Source organism: Rhinatrema bivittatum, chromosome 5 (assembly GCF_901001135.1).
Source record: "Rhinatrema bivittatum chromosome 5, aRhiBiv1.1, whole genome shotgun sequence".
In the NCBI taxonomy this organism is placed as follows: Eukaryota; Metazoa; Chordata; class Amphibia; order Gymnophiona; family Rhinatrematidae; genus Rhinatrema; species Rhinatrema bivittatum.
In genome coordinates, this window is record NC_042619.1 from 251477134 (window position 1) to 251500034 (window position 22901).

The following is a 22901-nucleotide window of genomic DNA, read 5'->3' on the forward strand; positions in this document are numbered from 1 at the left end:
GGTTTGAATCTTCAGAAACGACCTCCCGAGTGGCCCCCCAGGGTCTGGGGGTCTGAACTCTTTGGATCCTGGTCGTCGACAGCATATCCTCCTTCCTGGAGCTCTTAGCCGGTGGACCCACAGGCACCTGGGGGTTGGGGAGACCCCACTTGCAAGCACCGCTGGTGAAAAATGCCTGGTGCATTAACAAAATACTCAGGAGAAAAAACCATGGGCCCCCCCGAAATTCCCATCCGGGGACATGGGGTCCTCACCTTGTACTGCCCCTCGGGCTGCCATATGGCTGGCACTGGCTGGAGAAAGCCATGGGGGAAGATCCCCCCCCACAGCTCTCTCCTCCGTGGCACGAAAAGTGCTCAAAATGGCCGCCATTCCTGCGCTCAGGGGGAACGGATCAGCCAGCAGCTCTTGAGCAGCGAGCAGCCTCCCGGTGCTCGACTGCTGCACAATCACCCCCATAAAAGCGCCCTAAAGGCCCTCCCCACCAGGGAAGCATCGATCACAGCAGCTGGAAGAAATGAGGCTCAACAGCCGCTCCCCACAGTGTGAGCATTGGCTTGTGCGCGGCATGCTGGTGCACCTGAAATTGCGGGGTAGATGCCAGCAGCTGCGAGGGGGGGGGGGGGGGGGAGGAAGAATAACCGGGAGGGAAGAAGAAATAACCCACCTCGCTCTCAAAGTCTCCCAGGCTCAAGTTCAGCAACCAGCCCCGCTGCACAGCCTACTAACACTGCCACCCGATTCCCAGGAAGCTGCAGCTAACTTTTTTTTTTTTTTTTTTTAAAGACTCAAAAAACTTTAACAGCAGAAGAAAAAAGGAAGGGATACTTCCTTGAAGAGCTGGCAGAGGGTGAAGGAGGCTGGAGCTGAGGGAGGAGGGAGCTGGACCACCAGCTGTCACCCCACCGGCAAAGAGCAAATTTAGGGTTCCTAACCCCTGCTTGTCCAATGCCTACAACCAGGGAGGACGGACCCACCAGGACCTAACAATTCCCTGGGAGGCCAAATCTGAATTTTTTTTTTTTTTTAACAATGCCTTGCTTGGGATCAGAACCGCAAGTTTTGCACCACCATCTGATGGAGACAGAGAAATACTGAGGAGCAGCAGGTGGCACAACAGGTTAAGAGGGGGTGCCCTTCAAAACGTTCTCTGTCTCCATCTGCTGGAAGGAAGGCAAAACCCAGCTTTCTGGATTGATCTGGGTACGTACAGGGAACCTTCTTTCTTTCTTTTTGTATAGCTTGGATCAGAAAGGAAATTTGGTTCTTACCTGCTAATTTTTGTTCCTGTAATAAGACAGATCAGTCCAGACAAGCGGGTTTTATTCATTTTTACCAGAAGATGGAGGCAGAGAACAAAACTCTGAGCACTGCTACTTAACTGAGAGTGCCACCTGCAGTCCCTCAGTATTGACCTGTACCCAAACCAAGATAATTTAGCAACCGGGCGAACAAGCCCCCTGGGATGGATACCCCTGAACTGGATAGCCACCAAGCAAAGAAAACACTGAAATTCTAGAACATGTTAACAATCGCAACATATCGTTGAAAATCATCTTCATATGAACCCCAAAAAGGCTTAGCAGCAGAACAAGCAGTCTTTTAGCAAAGATCCCCAAGGGTGGGCCTCTGGACTGATCTGTGGTATTACAGGAACGAAAATTAGCAGGTAAAAACCAATTTTCCTTTCCTGAATATACCCAGATCAGTCCAGACAAGCGGGAAGTACCAAACCCCCCCTATACCGGGCGGGTACCGGAAAGGCCCGCTCTCAGAACACTCTCACCAAAAGGAGTCACCTCTGAAGCGCCCATGTCCAAATGGTAACGCCTGGTGAAAGTATGAAGCGAAGACCAGACCGCTGCCTGACATATCTCCTGGGGGGACACCAGCTGACACTCGGCCCAAGATGCCGCCTGAGCGCGAGTAGAGTGAGCCTTAAGTCCCACTGGCACCAAACGGCCTGTGGACACATAGGAGGAGAAAGTAATCTCGTTCAACCAGCGAGCTAAAGAAGCCTTAGAAGCTTTCTCCCCCTCTTTAGGACCTCCCGAACAGCACAAATAAATGATCAGAGCACCAGAAAGAGTTAGTAACCTTCAGATAACGCAACAGGACCCACTGCACATCCAAAAGATGGAGATTCCTGCCCATAGAGTGTTCACGAGACCCATCTGGAAATCCTGGTAACTCCACCATCTGATTTACATGAAAGGCAGAAACGAAGGCACTGTCTGCAAAGTAACCTTGTTGGGCGCAATTCGCAGAAAGGGATCACGGCAAGAAAGAGCTTGCAAATCTGAGATCCATCTAGCTGAGCAAATAGCCACCAAGAAGACCATCTTCAAGGTAAGGACCTTCAATGACGCTCGACTTAATGGTTCAAAAGGATCCTCGCAGAGAACCCTCAACACCAAATTGATATTCCATTCTGGACACATGTTCCAAAGAGGGGGACGGAAATGATTAACACCCCTCAGGAAATGCACCACGTCAGGATGGGAAGCCAAGAGCTTGCCCTGTACTTTCCCCCTGAGACAACCCAAGGCCATTACCTGGACTCTAAGCGAGCTATGAGCCAATCCTTTGGCCAAGCCCTACTGCAAGAAGGACAAAACGTGCGGAACAGAAACTTTAAGTGGATCCAGACCCTGTTGCCCGCACCAAGACTCAAAAACCTTCCATACTCTGGAATAAGCAAGGGAGGTAGCCGGTCGCAGAGCTTGAAGCAGTGTAGCAATAACCGGGTCCGAATACCCCTTCAGACACAATCGCCACCTCTCAAAAGCCAGGCCATGAGACAGAAGCGATCCGCCAGATCCGAAAATATGGGGCCCTGACAAAGAAACCCCTGCAATTGGACTAGATGTAGTGGCCTGTCCACCGCTAGACTAACCAGATCTGCGAACCACAGGCGCTGCGGCCACTCTGGCGCCACCAGCACCACCGCACCTGAATGAGCCTCTATCCACCTGAGGACCCTCGCTATGAGAGGCCATGGAGGAAAAACAAAGAAAGATTCCGGATGGCCATGGGCACACCAGAGCATCAAGGCCCACTGTCCTGGTCTCCTTCCGTCGACTGAAGAACCTTTCCATCTTGGCGTTGGCTCTTGTTGCCATAAGGTCCAGCTGAGGAGTCCTCCAGTGAGCACAGATGAGATCCCAGGCTTCCAAGGACAGTTCCCACTCCCCCGGGGCCAACTGCTGTCGCTGAGATAGTCTGCTTGGATATTGTCCACGCCTACAACGTGAGATGCAGCAATACCCTCGAGATGGAGTTCTGCCCACTTGAACAATAGCTGAGCCTCCCGAGCCACGGCGGGGCTCCTGGTTCCCCCCTGACAGTTGATATAGGCCACAGCCATCACATTGTCCGAAAACACTCTCACCATTCGACCGTGGACCAACAGAAGAAACTCCTGAAGGGCTCTGTGCACTGCTCGCGTCTCCAACCGGTTGATGCACACGACTGCTCCAAGACCGACCAGAGGCCTTGCGCTGATCTGCCCAGGCATACCACCCCCCAGCCCCGGAGACTGGCATCCGTGGTCACCACCACCCAATCCGGGACCTTCGAGGGGCACTCCCTTCTCCAGATTGTTCCGTGTCATCCACCACATCAGACTGGACCTGGCTTCCATTGGAAGGGGCAGAGGAAGAAAATACTGCACCGAAAGCAGACTCCATCGGGATAACAAAGCCTTTTGCAGGGGACACATATGTGCAAACACCCAAGGAATCAGTTCCAACATCGAGACCATCGACCCCAGGACCTGCAAATAGTCCCAGACTTTGGGAACAAGAAGGCAAAGTAACTGACCCACCTGAGCTTGGAGCTTGGCCACCCTGTCGGCAGTGATAAACACCCTTCCTTGCTGAATGTCGAAACGGGCTCCCAAGTATTCCAGGACCTGAGAAGGTATCAAGTGACTCTTTGGCAAGTTTATGATCCAACCCAGTGACCCAAAAGAGTCCGGACACAGAGCACAGACCGCGAGCATTCCTCCAGTGACTTCGCCCTGATGAGCCAGTCATCCAGATATGGGTGTACCAGGATGACAACCATCACCTTTGTGAAGGTACGAGGAGCCATGGCAAGTCCAAAGGGAAGGGCCCAAAACTGGAAATACTGGCCCAGCACCTTGAAGTGAAGAAACTTCTGATGGTGCTGCCTCAGTGAGATCCAGGGACGCCAAGAACTCCCCTTTCCAGACCGCCGTTATCACAGTCCGCACTGTCTCCATCCGGAATCGTGGCACCTTTAAACTCCTGTTGACCTTTTGGAGGCATAGGATTGGTCGAAAAGTTCCTTTTTTCTTTGGGACCACGAAATAGATTGAATATCTCCCTTGTCCCTACTCCAAAACCGGGACCGGGATCATGGCATCCAGACTTAATAACCTTTGGAGCGTCTCCTCGATGGCCCTCCGCTTGCTTCGGGAAAGACAGCGCGACTCCAGAAAGACGGATCTGAGAGGCTGAGAAAACTCTAAGGTGCAACCTTCCCTGACGACCTGCAGAACCTACTGGTTGGAGGTGAGCTTGGTCCACTCCTCATAAAACAGGGACAACCTGCCCCCTATCGCCACTGGCGAGGAGAGAACCAGACTGACTTCATTCGGAAGATTTAACGCCCCCTGCTCTGAGGCAAACTCGGCTCTAGAAGACTTGTTGGAACCCCGAAAGGACTACTGCCTACCAGAGGACTGGCGCGTCGTCGAGGACGAAAACGCTGTGCCTCCTGGAACCGGGGACGAGAGGAGAAAGGCTTTCGCACCATCTTCTGATCCTCTAACAGCCTGTTACCTTTGGTCTCCCCCAAAGCCTTCATAAAGCGGTCGAGGTCCTCCCAGAACTGAAGCGTGCCTTTAAAGGGGAGATTACACAGCTGCGACTTGGATGAAGGGTCTGCCAACCAATCACGTAGCCACAATAGCCATCTGGCTGCCACCACCAAAACGATACTGCGAGCTGTGGTGCACACGAGATCATAGAAGGCATCTGCCACATAAGCAACTCCCGCCTCCAGACGGGCTGCCTGGAGCGGAGACAACGTCCCAGAGGAGTCCTGTTCCTGGGGCTTCTGGATCCAACACAAACAGGCGCGTTGCTTCAAACTGGCACAGACCGCAGCTTGTAGTCCCAAGGCGGACAGCCTGCTTAAGCTGTACTTCCAACTTACAATCCTGAAGGTCCCTCAGAGCCGCCACTCCGGCCACTGGGATGGTAGTTTTCATGGTGACTGCGGACACAGCAGCATCCACTTTTGGAATCTTAAGGGAATCCAAATGATCCTATAGGAACGGATACAGCTTCGCCATCGCTCTCCCCACCTATTCCCAGTTGATCAGCTTCTGGATCTTCTTCGGAATGGGGAAGGCACTAGAAAGTCTCCGCAGGTCATCTAAAAACGGATTAACCCCCTCATTATCAGACTCCTCCAGGGATAGCTTAACCCCCAATTCCTCCAGCACCTGGGAAATAAGAGGGTACAAATCCTTCCTCTTGAAGAGGTGAACCACCCAAGGGCTGTCGCCATCTACTTTGCGCCCTTCAAAGGCCCAACATCATCCTTCAGGTCCTTCGGATCTGGAGGGTGCCCTCCCATCCAGGTTCGCTTCCAGATCAGACAAGCCACCCTCAGCCTGAGGGTCATCCGAATCCTCCGAGTCTCTGGCGTCTGTAGCCAGGAGCATAGGGTGAGTCCCCAGAGGCTACGCCCGTGCAGCTGTGGACCTCGCCGAGAACCCCCTCGGCCTCTTGGCTGAGTCAGTCGGACAGTCTCTTGAGCGCCTCTTCCCAGGTTCCCTAGCCAGGAAAGCTTCATGCAACAGGAGGACAAATTCAGGAGAGAACCCCCCTCGGGTCCCCCAAGGGCCCCTCTGGGCTGTATGGCCCTGACCCAGACTGCTCCTCCACACTCTGCTGAACCACAGAGGACAGAGGAGGAGGGGAATCCCTGGAGCCCCGAGGCTGAAACCTCCCCTCCCTTGGTTCCCCTCCCCCGAGGGAGGACCAGGACGAGGCCCCCCCTTTCACCGCCGACTGAGGGGACCTCCGTGATCTTGAAGGCCTGTCAGAAGCCCCCCTCACCCTCCTGCACAGCCTGTGCAAAGGGAGAGTGGATTGAGACAAGTAGACCATGCTCCACAGGCCCGACAGGCCTCTATCAGCGGCCTTGTCAGTCATCGGGCCTGCAAACAGAACTCTGCACGCCGAAATCGCAGGGGGAGGGGCTCACCTTGTGGCCAATGAAGCAGGAAAGAAGGGCACAGCGTCACAGAAGTTCCCACCGGAGCAAAAGAAAAAGTGCTGACACTGCAGGAAACGCTTGCGCTGAAAAGGGCGACGGGGAGGCCGATTTCCCCCACCCAGAGGCACTCTCCCCTCCGTTGCCGAGCCGCTTTTCCTCCCTTACCAAGTCTGACTCCTACCGGGCTGACCCCCGATGATCCCGGGCTGACCCACTGTCTGAGCCACCGCCGCTCCTGCTTCTCCTCTTTCTTTATTTTCTTTATTTTTTTTTAAAGGGGAAGCTCCAAGCAGCCTAAATCACCCAGGGAGTAAATAAAATAGCACCCAAAAGGGGATACTTTCCTGAGTCCCAAGGATTGGAGGGGAGGCTTCAGGCCCCCACTGAGGGAACCAGTCCCCTGGTTTTCAGTGGTCCCGGGGTTGCAGGCTAAAACCAGTCAGGGGTATCCAACCCCCCGTTTGCCTGGCTAAACCCGAGGGATTGCCCTCGACAGGAACCTGACACCTCGGGGAGCAGAAAAAAGGGAAAATCTCCAAACCGAAGATCTGTCAAGACTGCAGGTAACACGCCCACCATCTGCTGGAGGCAGAGAAATAATGAGGGACTGCAGGTGGCACTCTCGGTTAAGTAGCAGTGCCCAAAGTTTTGTTCTCTGCCTCCATCTGCTGTTAGGAATGAATAAAACCCGCTTGTCTGGACTGATCTGGGTATGTTCAGGAACCACAGGTTTTGCACCACCTCCATCTGCTGGAGACAGATAAATACTGAGGAGCAGCAGGTGGCACACCAAGTTAAGAGGCAGTGCCTGAGAAACTTTCTCTGTCTCCGTCTGCTGGAAAGGAGTAAAAACCCGCAGTCTGGACTGATTCAGGTACGTACAGGGAACCTTTGCTGATTAAGCACGCCCTTTCAAGAGTCAAGCCGCAAGACAAAATGGAGATGGATCTTCGAGCACAATTGGACCCTGGACCAGCAGCCCCTAGACTGTGAAAGCCTCATTGAATTGCCATCCAATCTATGTTCTACTGGGGAGGAATTACCCACAGGCCCATCTCTCCAGCAGCCAGCTAGAATCTTCCTGCTTTCTTCATAAGTGTCACAGCGGTTTACAAAGATAAAAAAATAATATTTTGAAATATAAAAACAGAAAATACAAATATAAAAGAAAAGCACTACCATAACCTTGCCCTTCATTAGGCTTTCTTAAAGTATTGCTGAAATGATGGAAGAAATATGACTTGGTTAATCAAGAAGAAAGATTTTTAACAGTTGCCTTGGCAGAACGTCTTCAAATTCCCAGGTTTTAAGGGTGTTTTTAAAAATTTCCATCTACAGTGGTTCTCAGATACTCTGGTATCACATTTTCCATTATGGGTCCAGCAATGAAAAAAGCCATGTTCTCTTACTTCATCCAAATGTGCCTGCTGGATTGTGGGGACCTCTAGTAGTCCTTTATTAGCCAATCGTAAAGTTCGCTGAGGAGTGAAAACTTGTAAGGTGGATCCTAACCGTGGGGTATCAAGTAGCTGACTGGGTATGCTTGCCTACCATCTGCTGGAGAAAGAATACTGGCAGGCTGATGTCAGTACATGGTCTACATAGGATGACATCAAAGTAGTTCTCTGTTTCCATCTGCTAATCACTGGTCAGTTTTTCAGACTTTAGTCATTTCAGGTCTTGACTATTGTAATTTCTTAGATCTTGGTCTACCAGATGTTACTCTTAAGACCTCTACATTTTGCCCCCACCCATGTAAACCTGGGCCGTATTCTCTGGAGGTAAGTATGAAGCAACCAGAGTCTTTGCTTAAACAATACAAAAAGAAAATTAGGTCTTACCTTCGATAATTTTTGTTCCTATAGTACCAAGGATCAGTCCAGACTCCTGGGTTTTGCCTCCGCACCAGCAGATGGAGACAGAGCCAAACTTGTCAGGCTCCGCATATACACCAAGGTGCCACCCACAGCCTGCCAGTATAACGTAATGACAAAGCAGAAAGCCCTGAAACTGAAAATTAACTAAATGCCGGAAGATTAACCGGAGAACCCTGGGCTCACTGTCCCCAACAAGAGACCTGCCCCAGAAATAGAACCAAACATATAGTAACTGAACTGCAAGAAAAGTCCCCCAAATCCTCGCGAAAAAGGAAACACAGCGGCCTCTCCGATACTGAGAAAAATATTGAGGGTGGGACTCTGGACTGATCCTTGGTACTACAGGAACGAAAATTATCGAAGGTAAGACCTAATTTTCTTTTCCCTGTACGTACCGGATCAGTCCAGACTCCTGGGATGTACCAGAGCTGATTACTACTTGGGATGGGATCCGGAGAGGCCCGCTCTTAAAACGCCTGCTCCGAAGTTGCCTTCCCTTGAGCCCTGGACATCCAGACGATAATGATGTGCAACAGTATGCAAAGATTTCCAAGTTGCGGCCCTGCAGATCTCCTGCGGAGAAATCTGCATACACTCCGCCCAGGAGGCCGCCTGAGAACGCGTCGAATGAGCCTTGAGAGCCTGCGGGACCGGTCTACCACTGAGGAGATATGAGGATCCTATGGCCTCCTTCAACCAGCAAGAAATGGTGGCCTTGGAGGTCATATTGCCCCTTCTTGGACCCTGACAAAGCACAAAGAGGTGATCTGATACCCAAAAGTCATTAGTCACCTCCAAGTATTGTAGCAGAGTTCTATGCACATCCAACTTCTTCAGATCCCTCGAACCTGGTTTCCCCCCAGGGATATCTGCAAAAGAAGGAAGATCCACTGACTGATTCAAATGAAATGAAGAAACCACTTTCGGGATGAACGAGGGAACCGTGCGCAGCGTAACTCCCGCTTCCGAGATCCGTAAGAAAGGCTCCCTACAAGACAAGGCCTGAAGCTCTGACACTCATCCAGCAGACGCGATCGCCACCAGAAATACTGTCTTCAAGGTAAGGTCCTTAAGGGTTGCCCGTTTCAGAGGTTCGAAAGGAGGGGCACCCAGAGCCTTGAGGACCACGTTCAAGTTTCAGGATGGTCACGGAACTTTCAAAAGCGGACGCAACTGATTCGCCCGCTTCAAAAACCGGGTCACATCAGGATGCACCGCCAGGGGTCTCCCTCTGAGAAACCCCCGGAAACAACCAAGAGCCGCTACCTGCACTCTCAGAGAACCACAGGATAGGGCCTTAGCTAAAACGTCCTGTAGAAAAGACAAGATGGCTGAAACGGATGTCCGGGTAACGGGGATTGAACGCTCACCAAGATTCGAAGACCTTCCACACTCGCACGTATGCCAAAGGAAGTCGATTTCTTATGCAATCTCAACAAAGTCAAAACCACCTCGTCCGAATATCCTTTGTTCTTTAGCCAACGCCTTTCAAAAGCAACGCCACCAGACAAAAGCGATCTACCTGATCGAAAAAAACGGGTCCCTGATGGAGGAGATCCGGAAGGTACGGAAACGTCAGCGGCCCCTCCACTGCTAGATTGACGAGATCTGCAAACCAGGGCCGCCGTGGCCATTCGAAAGCCACCAGAATGACCTCAAATGGATGGGCCTCTATGCACCGAAGGATTCTGCCGATCAGAGGCCAAGGAGGGAAGACATACAGAAGAACCGTTGTGGGCCAAGGCAACGCCAAGGCGTCCACTCCTTCTGCCCCCGTGTCTCTTTGGCGGGCAAAGAACCATGGGGCCTTGGCATTCTAGAAAGTCGCCATCAGATCCATGGCCGGCGTGCCCCATCTGTCGCAGATGAGTTGAAAGGCCCTGTCCACCAGTTCCCACTCTCCTGGGACGAGTTGATGCTGGCTCAAGAAGTCCGCAAGCACATTGTCGACCCCTGCTATATGGGACGCCGCTATGCTGGTCAGGTGACGCTCTGCCCACTGAATCAGAAGGCGAGCCTTGAAGGCCACTGGCTGACTTCTGGTTCCCCCCTTGGCGATTGATGTAGGCCACTGTTGTCGCATTGTCGGAGAGAACCCTCACCGACTTTCCCTGAATCAGGGGAAGAAACGCCTGCAACGCCAATCGTACCGCCTTGGTCTCCAGCCGATTGATAGACCAACGCGACTCTGTCAAAGACCAGCACCCCTGAACCGACTTTCGTAGACACACCGCTCCCTAGCCGAGGAGACTCACATCCATGGTGACCAACGTCCATTCCGGTGTCATGAAGGGCACTCCCCGGAGAAGGTTGGTCGAGCACAGCCACCATCCGAGGCTGTGACGAGCCTGCTTCGTCAATGGTAACGGAAGATAAAATTGTTCGGACACTGGACTCCATCAGGAAAGCAATGTTGAGATTACTTACCTGATAATCTCCTTTTCCTTAGTGTAGACAGATGGACTCAGAACGAATGGGTATAGTATCCGCGTGCTAGCAGTTGGAGACGGATCTGACGTCAGCACGGGTGTATATATACCCCCACAGGAAGCGTAGCAACTTAGTAATCTTCCTTGCAAAAGCTGTTATGAATGTGTGTACTGACGCTCAGTGAAAAGTGAAACAGGATTTCCCTGACCGACTGATAGTAGCTGGAGACCGCCAGCATTCCCAACCGGAAGGCGTTGACACCTGGTAGAGTGTACGCTCTTATGGAAACAGATGACATGGCTTACCTTGAATCGGTGAAACCCATGTACACAGGCAGCTGGGCGGGATGCTGAGTCCATCTGTCTACACTAAGGAAAAGGAGATTATCAGGTAGTAATCTCAACATTTCCTGGCGTGTAGCCAGATGGACTCAGAACGAATGGGATGTACAAAAGCTTTACTCCCAGCCTGGGCGGGAGGCTGCCTGAGGACCATGTAGTACCGCCCTCGCAAATGCGGAGTCCTCCCTGGCCTGGACATCCAGACGGTAGAACCTGGAGAAGGTATGGAAGGAGGACCACGTCGCCGCTTTACAGATTTCTGCAGGTGACAGCATCCTGGATTCCGCCCAGGATGCCGCTTGTGCTCTGGTAGAATGAGCCTTGACTTGTAGAGGCGGAGACTTCCCGGCCTCCACGTAAGCTGCTCTGATAACTTCTTTAATCCAGCGGGCGATGGTGGGCCGAGAGGCCGCTTCCCCTTGTCGTTTCCCGCTGTATAGGACGAACAGATGGTCTGTCTTTCGTACTTCTTGTGTCATTTCCAGATATCTGGGCAGCAGTCTGCCTATGTCGAGATGGCGTAGCAAACGCCCTTCTTCAGATTTCATCAAACCCGCCGTGGTAGGCAAGGATATAGTTTGGTTAAGGTGAAATTGTGAGACCACTTTAGGTAAAAAGGAGGGAACCGTGCGAAGATGGATAGCCTCTGGAGTGATTCTCAAAAGGGGATCCCGGCAGGACAGTGCTTGTAGCTCTGAGAAGCGGCGTGCTGAACACACCGCCAATAGGAACACCATCTTCAAGGTTAGAGAACGAAGAGACAGACCCTGAAGGGGTCTGAAGGTGGATCCCGCGAGGAAATCCAAAACAAAGTTGAGGTTCCACAAAGGCACTGGCCACTTCAGTGGCGGACGAATGTGCTTGACTCCTTTCAGGAAGCGAGAAACATCTGGATGTTTGGCCATGGTCTTGCCATCCCTCCTGGGACCATAGCAAGACAGTGCAGCCACCTGCACTTTGATGGAGCTGAGGGAGAGACCCTTCTGAAGCCCATCCTGCAGGAAATCCAGAACAACAGGAATTGTGGTCGCATGTGGATTGGTGCCATGAGTATCGCACCATGCTTCAAATACTCTCCAGATCCTTACATAGGTGAGGGATGTGGAAAACTTGCGAGTTCGGAGGAGTGTATCTATCACGGGCTCAGAGTAACCTCTTTTCTTCAGTCTAGCCCTCTCAATGGCCAGACCGTAAGAGAGAATTGAGCTGGATCCTTGTGGAGGATGGGACCTTGACGTAGAAGGTCCCGGAGAGGAGGCAGGGGAAGGGGCTCCCCTGCCAGTAGTCTTCTCATGTCCGCGTACCAGGGTCTTCTTGGCCAGTCCGGTGCCACTAGAAGAACTAGGCCCTGGTGTTTCTGAATCTTGTGGATGATGGCGCCCAGCAGAGGCGACGGAGGAAAGGCGTATAGCAGAGTCCCTGGAGGCCATGGCTGCACCAGGGCATCGATTCCGTGGGAGAACGGATCACGCTTGCGGCTGAAGTATCTGGGTACTTGAGCATTGGACTTGTCCGCCAGTAAATCCATGTCCGGAATCCCCCAGTGATCTACAATCATCTGGAAGGCTGTGGGTGACAGCTGCCACTCTCCCGGATTTAGACGTTCTCTGCTGAGGAAGTCTGCCGTGGTGTTGTCCTTCCCGGCAATGTGGACGGCGGAGATTTCCTGAAGATTCGCCTCTGCCCAAACCATTAGTGGGGCAATCTCCAGAGATACTTGTCGGCTTCTAGTTCCGCCCTGACGGTTGATGTATGCCACCGTGGTGGCGTGGTCGGACATCACTCTGACTGCTCTGTTCTTCAGTTTGTGAGCAAATCGAAGGCATGCCAATCGGACTGCCCGAGCCTCCAGACTGTTGATGTTCCACACTGACTCTTCTCCGTGCCACCGCCCTTGTGCGGTGAGTCCCTCGCAGTGTGCTCCCCAGCCGCTCAGGCTGGCATCTGTGGTGAGCAGAGTCCACGTGGGGGAGGACATCCTCGACCCCATGCTCATGTGGTCTGACTGCAGCCATCACTGTAACTGCGTCCGGACTCTGGCAGGCAGCGGTAGGTGCGTGGAATAGTTCCGTAGACGAGGGCTCCAGCGAGAGAGCAGGGAGTGTTGTAGAGGCCTCATATGGGCCCTTGCCCAAGGTACCACTTCCAGGGTGGATGCCATGAGACCGAGAACCTGCAGATAATCCCAAGCTATGGGCCGACTGGTGCCCATCAAGTACTGGATACGCGTCTGAAGTTTTAACCTTCTCTTGGTAGTGAGACTGACTGTGTCTGCCTGGGTGTCGAACTGTACTCCCAGGTATTCCAGTGACTGGGAAAGCTGAAGGCAACTCTTGCTGAGGTTGATCACCCAGCCCAAGCTTTCCAGAAGGGTGATCACTCTGTCGGTTGTCCGATGGCTCTCCTCTCGTGATTTCGCCCTGATCAGCCAATCGTCTAGGTAGGGATGGACCAGAATTCCTTCCCTTCTGAGAGCCGCTGCTACCACGACAACCACCTTGGTGAAGGTCCGCGGTGACGTGGCCAATCCAAAGGGCAGAGCCCGGAATTGGAAGTGGTGCCCCAGAACCTTGAAGCGTAGGTAGCGCTGATGATCCGGATGGATCGGGATATGCAGGTAGGCTTCAGACAAGTCTAATGCCGTGAGGAATTCTCCTGGCTGTACTGCGGTCTTGATGGAGCGCAGCGTTTCCATGCGAAACCTCGGGACCCGTAAGTATTGATTGACTGACCTGAGGTCCAGCACAGGCCGAAAGGTGCCCCCTTTCTTGGGTACCATGAAATAAATGGAATAGTATCCAGAATTCACTTCCCAGGCAGGTACTGGGATGATGGCTTTCAAGGACAGGAGCCTCGCCAAGGTAGCTTCCAATGCTGCTTTCTTGTGTATGGGACATGAAGATTCCACAAACTTGTCCGGAGGGAGATGATGAAAGTCCAGATAATACCCCTCTCGGATGATGGCGAGGACCCACTGGTCCGACGTAATCTCGACCCATCTGGGGTAGAAGAGGGTTAACCTGCCCCCTATGGCTCCCTCCCCCAAATGAATCGGCGGATTCTCATTGTGAGGCGCGACCGGGACCCTGAGCCCGGGCCTGCTCCCCTCTTGCGCTGCTTGGTCCGAAAGGACTGATTCCTGGCCTGAGGACACGGTGCCTGATAGCGACTCCTGTAAGGAATGAAGCGTTGTGAACTCCTGCCCCTGGAGGCCTTGGAAAGGCGCGCTGGCTCCTCCGGAACCGATCTTCCGGCAGTCTAGGCACTGGAGAGGCGCCCCATGTACTGGCCAGTTTATCCAGGTCGCTGCCAAATAGGAAAGAGCCCTTAAAGGGCAATCTGGTGAGGCGTGTCTTTGAAGGCGCATCAGCTGACCATTTCCGGATCCAGAGCTGCCTCCTGGCGGCTACGGAGGATGAGATCCCCTTGGCTGTTGTCCAGACTAGATCCGATGCAGCATCCATGAGGAACGAGAGAGCGGACTCCATGTTCCTGACCTGTGACAAACAGGCACGCGTCACCACTGTGCAGCAGGTTGCAATCCGCAAAGAGAGAGCTGCCACCTCAAAGGTCTGTTTCAGAATGGCGTCCAGTCGCCGGTCATGAGGCTCCTTGAGGGCCGTCCCCCCTTCAACTGGAATGGTAGTGCGCTTGACCACAGCGCTAATCAAGGCGTCCACCTGAGGGCACGCCAGCAGGTCCTGGATAGCCAATGGGTACATGCCCATCAGGGCCCGGCCCCCTTTGAAGGCAGCCGCTGGTGCCGCCCATTCTAAATCTATCAGTTGTTGTGCTGCTTGCAAGAATGGAAAATGGCGGGCTGTAGGACGAAGGCCTTCCAGCAGGGGGTTCTGCGCAGAGGGTACCGTAGCGCTAGGACCCGTAATATCCAACTCCGCCAGACACTGAGACACCAGGTTGGAGAGATCCTCCTTAGGGAAGAACCGCCTCATGGTTCTGTATGGCTCAATCCCTGGGGGAAGTTCCCCCTCGTCTGGGAGTTCGGACTCATCCGGTGAAAACTCCTGGTCTGACTGATCTGGGCTGTCCAGCGGCGGGAGGTCCCGCTCACGATAAGGGCGTGAGGGTCCAGGAACAGGTTCCGCAGGAGCCGCCACCGCAGCAGCCGCCGCCACCGCAGGAACCGCAGAAACCGCAGGAACAACAGGAACAGCCGGAACCGCAGGGCCTGGACGGGAAGCCGTTTGCATCTGTACAAAGGCATGAATCCCCTTAAAGAGATCCACCCAGGAGATTGAAGCAGCCTCTAATCGCCGGGGTACAAGATCCCCCGGGATTCCCGATTGGTCGAGACTGCCCACTAAATCCGGGGTAGCCCCTGGGGAACTGTCAGTAAATCGTGGCTGAGACTGGTCCTGGCCCGAGGGTCCCACGGCCTCCTCACATTGGGCATATAGGGAGTCTGGCTCATCACTGTGCGTGGCTCGAAGCTGGCATGCAGAGCAGAGGCCGAGGGCTTTAATGCTGGAGGCAGGAGGCGCCCCCGCTGAGGCGTTCTGTTCCATTGAAAAGTATGCGCTTAATGCTATGCGGCAGCAATATGAGCTTAATACAACAGGCGCACAATAATCTGCGGCAGCAATATACGCTTAATAGAACAGGCGCACAATAATATGCGGCAGCAATATACGCTTAGTAGAACAGGCGCACAATAATATGCGGCAGCAATATACGCTTAATATAACAGGCGCATAATAATATGCGGCAGCAAGATACGCTTAATACAACAGGCGCACAATAATAAGAATATGCGGCAGTTATATACGCTTAATAGAACAGGCGCTTAACAATAATATGCAATATATTCTCAGCAATAGGCGGCCCTGAATACAGCTCAATTGTATGCAATATGTTCTCAGCAATATGCGGTTAGCAATACCCGCTCAATGGTATGCCATATGCGCTCAGCAATATGCGGTTAGCAAAACACGCTCAATGGTATGCAATAGGCTCTCAGCAATATGCGGTTAGCAATACACGCTCAATGGCATTCAATAGGCTCTCAGCAATAAGCGGTTAGCAATACACGCTCAGTGGCATTCCACAGGCTCTCAGCAATAAGCGGTTAGCAATACACGCTCAGTGGCATTCCACAGGCTCTCAGCAATAAGCGGTTAGCAATACACGCTCAGTGGCATTCAACAGGCTCTCAGCAATATGCGGTTAGCAATACACGCTTAATGGTATTCAATATGCTCTCAGCAATAAGGCCAATGGAATATAATATGTGCTTAGTCATAGACCTGCGCCTATTACGGGCGCTCAATACCTGAACCAGGCCCACAAAATGGCGCCCTCCACGGCGTACCACGCCGCCGATCCTCTGTTCCTCGGAGACCAGAAATAAGAGATGTACGCCTTACCTGATCGTCGGCGCTTCCCGGTTGGAACCCGGGCGGTCTCCGGCTGCGGGGGGAGAGGACAAGTACCTTCACCGCCGCGTTTGAGGATATGCACCCGCTGCCTCGTCCACGCCGGGACCGAGGCGCCTCGTATGCCTCACCTGAACCTCGCCCGGGGGCTATGTCCCTGCCGCGATTCGGCCACCGGACCGAGGACTTAAACCTCCGGGGATCACAGAAATCACCCCGGGAAACTCTACTGGGGGAGGGACCTTAAGGTATCACCGCAGGAGTGCGGGGCTCGATGTTGTAGAAGTTGAAAGAAGTAGAAAGTAGAAAATAGAAAGTAGATTTGGAAAACACGCTCAGCGAGCGTGCAGGCTCTCCAAACTGCTTTGGAGACGGAAATTACTAAGTTGCTACGCTTCCTGTGGGGGTATATATACACCCGTGCTGACGTCAGATCCGTCTCCAACTGCTAGCACGCGGATACTATACCCATTCGTTCTGAGTCCATCTGGCTACACGCCAGGAAATGCGGACTGCAAGGGTCGCATGTGCGTGAAAGACCAGGGCACCAGGTCCAGCGTTGACGCTATGGAACCTATCATCTGTAGATAATCCCAAACAGTCGGCGGTTGTTTCAGGAGTAAGGACCGAACCTGTCCCTTCAATTTGCGGCAACGCTCCAACGAGAGGAAGACTGCCCCTCGGCGAGTGTCTAACAACGCTCCCAAAAACACTAGTGACTGAGAGGGAATGAGATGACTCTTCATGATGTTCACCACCCAGCCTAGGGAACGCAACAGCTGAAGTACCTGAGTGATCGCTGACCGACTCAACCAGTTGTCCAAGTACGGGTGTACCAGCAATCCTTCCTGCCGAAGCTGCGCCGCCACGACCACCATGATTTTGGTGAAGGTTCTGGGAGCTGTAGCCAGACCGAAGGGCAGGGCTTGGAACTGATCGTGCTTCCCCAAGATGTAGAACCAGAGATGCCTCTGGAGATTCTCCCTGATCCCAATGTGAAGATATGCTTCCGTGAGATCGAGAGACGCCAGGAATTCCCCCGGACGCACTGACGCTATGACGGACCGCAACGCCTCCATGCGAAAGCGAGGAATCCACAGACATCTGTTGACGCACTGGAGATCTAGAATGGGCCGGAAGGCCCCTTCCTTCTTTGGAACGACAAAATAAATGGAGTAATGTCCTCCTCGTTGTTCCTGATGTGGGACCGGCACAATTGCTCCCAGGTCGAGCAACCGTTCCAAGGTCTGTTGGACCGCTCGGCGCATGTCTGCGTTTCCGCAAGGCGACGGGAAAAATCGTGGAGGGGGCTGGGGTGCAAAATCTAAGGCGTAGCCGTGTTTTATTACCGAGAGTACCCATTGATCCGACGTGATCCTGGTCCATTCCTCGTAGAAGAGAGACAATCTGCCCCCTACCCTGGGTACCGAGGAATGGTCCGGCCGGACATCATTGTGTGGACTTAATACCGGCAGAGGACTGGGAGGAACCAGGCCTGCCAAAACGCCTGCCCCGAAAGGACTGAGTCTGCTGACGTCCCGTCCCCCCCGAACAAAAGGAAGAGGAGGAGGAGGAAGGAGTACTCGGGCGCGAGGTACGGGCCCTCCGATTTCCTCGGAAATGAGACCTAGAGGAGCACCTAGGGCGTGCTCTGTCCTCTCTGGAAGTCGATACCCCTTATTCTCCCCCAGTAGCTGAATCATATCGTTCAACTACTTCCCAAATAACAGTTTACCCTTAAAAGGGTAAGGAGCCCAGCCGGGACTTGGATGCTCCGTCCGCAGACCAGTTCCGCAACCACAGAAGCCGCCTCGCCGAGACGGCCGAAATCATGGAGCGCGCAGAAGTTCGAAGAAGGTCATACAAGGCATCCTCACTATAGGCCACTACTGCCTCCAGGCGTCCGGCCTGTCGAGCTTCCTCTTCCGAAAGGCCCTCATTGGCCAGGAGCAGTTGAACCCAGCGTAGACCGGCTCTGAGCGCGAAATTACTACAAATTGCCGCCCAGGCCCCTAGGGCTGAGACCTCGAAGATCTTCTTCAACTGAATCTCTAACTTCCGATCCTGGAGATCCTTCAAAGCCATGGTGCCTGTGACCGGAGTGGTAGTTCGCTTCGTGACCGCGGAAACTGTTGCGTCCACCTTAGGGACCCGCAGAACTTCCAAGGCGTCCTCCGGCAATCGGTAAAGCTTATCCATAGCCTTCGTGACTTTCAACCCCAAGTCCGGGGTGTCTCATTCCCGAAACAGCAAATTCATAGCTGAGAAATGGAAGGGAAAAGTGGTAGGGGGACCACTCAGGCCCAACAACACCGGATCCATGGAACCGAGTCTAGACTCTTCTGGAGGAGTGGTGATCCCTAACTCCTCCAGGATTGCGGGAATGAGAGGGTCCCAGTTCGTCTCTACGGAAGAGACGGATTACCCTGGGATCATCGCCCTCCGAAGTCAGACTCTGCCTCTTCATCCCTGGTGACGTGGTCCAGTCTCCCTCTACCCCCTTCGGGGGTGGGGACGGGCCCTCCAAATCCTCATGGTCCGACGTGTTCTCCGATGAATCCAAATCCTCCTGTGGGGGAAGGGCCCTCAGAGACCTCTTCGCTCGTGGAGGTCCTGCCATGGCCCCCGTCGAGAGTGTCCCGCATCCGCAGGGTGTGACCCCTCTGTTTCCCTTGCGACGCTGAGGGGCGCTTGCGGGCCTTAAAAGCCCTATGCATGGCCGATATAAATTCTGATGAGAAGGAGGAGCAGGAGACATCCGACTCTGTTCCCGTGACGTCCCCTGCTCCATCCCCCGAGGGGCCTGCGGGGGAAGCCGGCCCTGGGACCGGCCGTTGTGGAGAGAGGGAGGGCAGCGCGTTCCTGCTCCCCCTCGACGGCAGCGAAGTGATCAGGGCTGCCGGAGAAGCCGGCGCCAAAATGGCAGCTTTTGCCGCACCTGACTGAAGCCGTTTGGGCAGATGCGCTGGGAGGGCTCCGACCGCGACCATCATAGCGCTCCGCCTGACGACCACCACCCCCCCCCCGCGCGCGCGACTCCCAATGTCCCTTCGTCACCAGGGATGCAGGATGAGCACAGCCCATCCTTAGACAGCCGTGTGCGTGCCGACCCGCAGGCCGCGCCACGTGGCATCGCGGGTCAGACCGCGCTGCCGGCTGTTGCCTACAAAAAGAAAAAAGCAGTCCTTGGAGGGTGAAGAAACAGGACCGGAGGGAAAGAAAAACAAAGCCGCCAGAGCGCCGCCGTGAGACACAGAGCAAGACTTACAAACGACGCTGTCCCCCGGCGAGTGCTGAAGCGGCCTGGTTGGGGTGAGTGAACCGGGCTCCCCGGTATCACCCTGGCTGGGCCGGTTCTCACCTGCAGAGTCCTCGACCCTAGGCCACAGCAGCCTAACAACCAGGGGGGAATGGCCCCCTCGGGACCTAGCAACCCCCCCCCCCGGGAGGCTCAGGCCCGATCCACTGACAACCTGCTAAAAGAATAAATTGACCTTTTTTTTTTTTTTTTTAATATAACTTTACTATAAAGAGAAAAGGTAAGAGACAAAGCCTAGCTTACTCCCCATAGCCCTTACTCCCCCTAGCCCTTACTCCCCATACACTAACACCCAATTTGGATAAGTATAGACTGTGGGTTAAGAACCCCGCCGTCTGCTGGAGACAGAGTTATACTGGCAGGCTGTGGGTGGCACCCTGGTATATATGCGGAGTCTGAAAAGTTTGGCTCTGTCTCCATCTGCTGGTGCAGAGGCAAAACCCAGGAGTCTGGACTGATCCGGTACATACAGGAAACAGGCAGCTTCTTTGTTTTTGGCTTATTGCAGTGGTGTTTCGGCAGGTTCTGGGGACTGAGATCTCTCAACGGCTGCTGGTGTTCAGTGGGCTGATGAGAGGGATAGCTTTTGAGTCTGTGGGACGGGGGGAGGTGAATTCTGGTTGGTACCTTTGGCACTGAGGGAGTGTGGGAGGAGGATTTTTGGATGTATTGGTCTGAAATCTGACAAGCCCTGGGAGCGTCATTAGACCTGTCTCAACCTAAGAAGGGCTGAGCTAACCTTGGGAGCCTGATATCCTGCTGCACCAACCATTCTGCATCATCTGCTGGAAACAAAGAATACTGGCAACTCACTGTGCTGTACCAGCACTAATACTGATTATTTCATCACTGGAAAAGTTGTTCTTTCCATCTGCTGACAGAGTGGCATAAACCTACGCATCTAGACTGGTGTAACAGGATGAGGCGGAAAACACTCAACATCATTATCAACTAAAATGCAACCCCAAAAAGTATAAAATAATTGATATGCACACCCTAGATTAAAACTGGATTAAGTTATTCCTTGATATAACACTGAATGAGATGCAGAGATTAGCACTGGAATCTAATATTACCTTACTACATGTTATAAAAGAGCATCAATGTTACCTTATCACACTAAGACAAAGGGGGAAATACACAGATCAGAGGACAGCAAAGCCTTGTGTCTCATTACCTCCTTAACACAACATTATAGAAGGGAATGCACAGGTCAGAGCTGGGCTCTAGGACCTTGGTCATCTGAATCTTAATACTGATGTCAGCCCCATCAGTCCTTCGTTGACTCTTCAAATTAACAACCTGGAAGATAAGGAAAAGAAGATCAGCTAGACAGTCTCACAGGAGATATCCCTGGCACTACATTCTCCTGCTTCATCCTGGAGTACACTTATCGGCAGTACTGACAAGGAAAGACCCCCAACTATATTACCCTTCTACTTAGGGAAGGGAGGCACTCTTGCCTGCTATAAGGACAGGAAAGACTGCAGGCACTGCATTATACTAATGCTATTTTGTGGAAGAAGACTGGAGAGGGGAGATGGAGGGATTTACCTGCTCTAGCTTGATTGGGAGGTAGAGGATCGATCCATCAAAGGCAGTGACATCACCAGTCACAGACCTGTGTTCTTTCACCATTCCAAACCTCATGCTCTTGCATTCCACATTAGGGCTGCAGGACAAAAAAGTGCAATGAGAATCAGAATTGTCAATTTCCCCTCCAACACTGCACTGTTACACTATGAGCTGTGAATCCATCACAAAACAAAACTCAGCATGGGCACTTAGGGAAAACAAGTCTAACCTCCATTATTTTAAGTACATGCTGCTATCTGGTGTTGAGAAGACAACACAGTTCTCCATCTTAGGATGCAGTACTGTATATCCTGAGAGAAGAGTAATTCTTCAGGCAGGTTAAGGTCTTTTAAGAAGCAAAACCTATAGGGGCCAGAATTTTACTGTAGTTACTGAATTCAAGCTATTTTGAACCATCTAGTTTTTATCTGTGCTCATCTGCTTCTCATTCAAGGAGGAAGCTGGGAAAGGAAAATTAGTTCTTACCTAATTTTTGTTGCTGAAATATCACAGATCAGTCTGGACACCTGGGTTTTGCCTCCCTATCAGCAGATGGAGACAGAGAAAGTTTCACTCACACTGTACATAACCCAGTGTGCCACCTGCAGTTCCTCAGTACGGAACTGTACCCAAGCCATATAGAAATTTTCGATATGCGGTATAGAAATTTTAAACAAATAAATAAATAAAGCCAAGATGACAGCAACAACCATAAATTTCTAAGCAAACTTCTAAGCAAACTCCCTTCTTCCCAACGAGCCGGAAGAAAGCGAAGTTGCCCAAAAAGAGAATGGAAAACTCATTTCCCAAATTTAACATAAGCGATCAGCATTGAAAACCTCAAACAACTCCGCACTATATACAAAGCAACACTATGAGCGGCGGACTCTCCTCCGGCCCCCCCCCCCAAACAAGTAAATGGGTGGGTCTCAGGACTGATCTGTGGTACTATAGGAACAAAAATTAGCAGGTAAGAACCAATATTCCTTTCCCTGTATGTACCCAGATCAGTCCAGGCTCCTGAGATGTACCTAAGCTCCCCATAACTCAGGTGGGACCTGGAGAGTTCTGCTCATAGCACAATCTCTCCAAAGCACATGGAAGCCGGAGCCCTGACATCCAAGCAATGACTAGAAAATGTGTACAATGACTTCCGAGTAGCCACCCAGCAAACTTCATGTGGAGACACCTGTTGTGACATAGCCCAAGAAGTCACCTGAGAATGTGTTGAGTGCACCCCTACACTCCCCGGCAGCAGGCACCCTTTAGAAACAAAAGCAGACTCGATTTTTCTTCAGCCACCACACAATTGTAGACTTAGGTGCCTTGCTTGCCTCTTCTTTGAACAACTCCACAGTACAAAGAGGTGATCTGATCTACAAAGAGGTGATCCGATCTACAGAAATCAAAAGTGACCTTTAGATACCTCAATAATGCACGCCTCCCATCTAAGAGCCTAGGCTCCCCCGCATGAGGCATAGAGGAATCCAAATCTACAAAAGCTGGAAAATCCACTGTAAGATGGAATGCAGAGACTTCCTCAGGCAGAAAAGAAGGTACCATACATAAAATATGTGTAGGAAGGGATCTCGACTTGACAGCACCTGAAGCTCCAAAATTCTTCTGGCTGATCAAATAGCCATAAAAAAAACCCACTTAACTGTAGCTCTTTTTAGTGGTTCAAACAGAGCCTCACACAATCCTCTTAAGG

General features: G+C 52.5%; 1 protein-coding gene across 1 annotated transcript in view; it reads right to left on the reverse strand.

Annotated features, from left to right (window-relative positions):
- The window catches only part of PIWIL2 (piwi like RNA-mediated gene silencing 2), a 448551-nt gene that overhangs the window by 308545 nt on the left and 117105 nt on the right, over window positions 1–22901 (reverse strand). Inside the window, 2 exon segments of the mRNA XM_029603804.1 lie at window positions 20793–20917; window positions 21170–21287. Coding sequence (XP_029459664.1) covers window positions 20793–20917; window positions 21170–21287 — 243 coding nt within the window.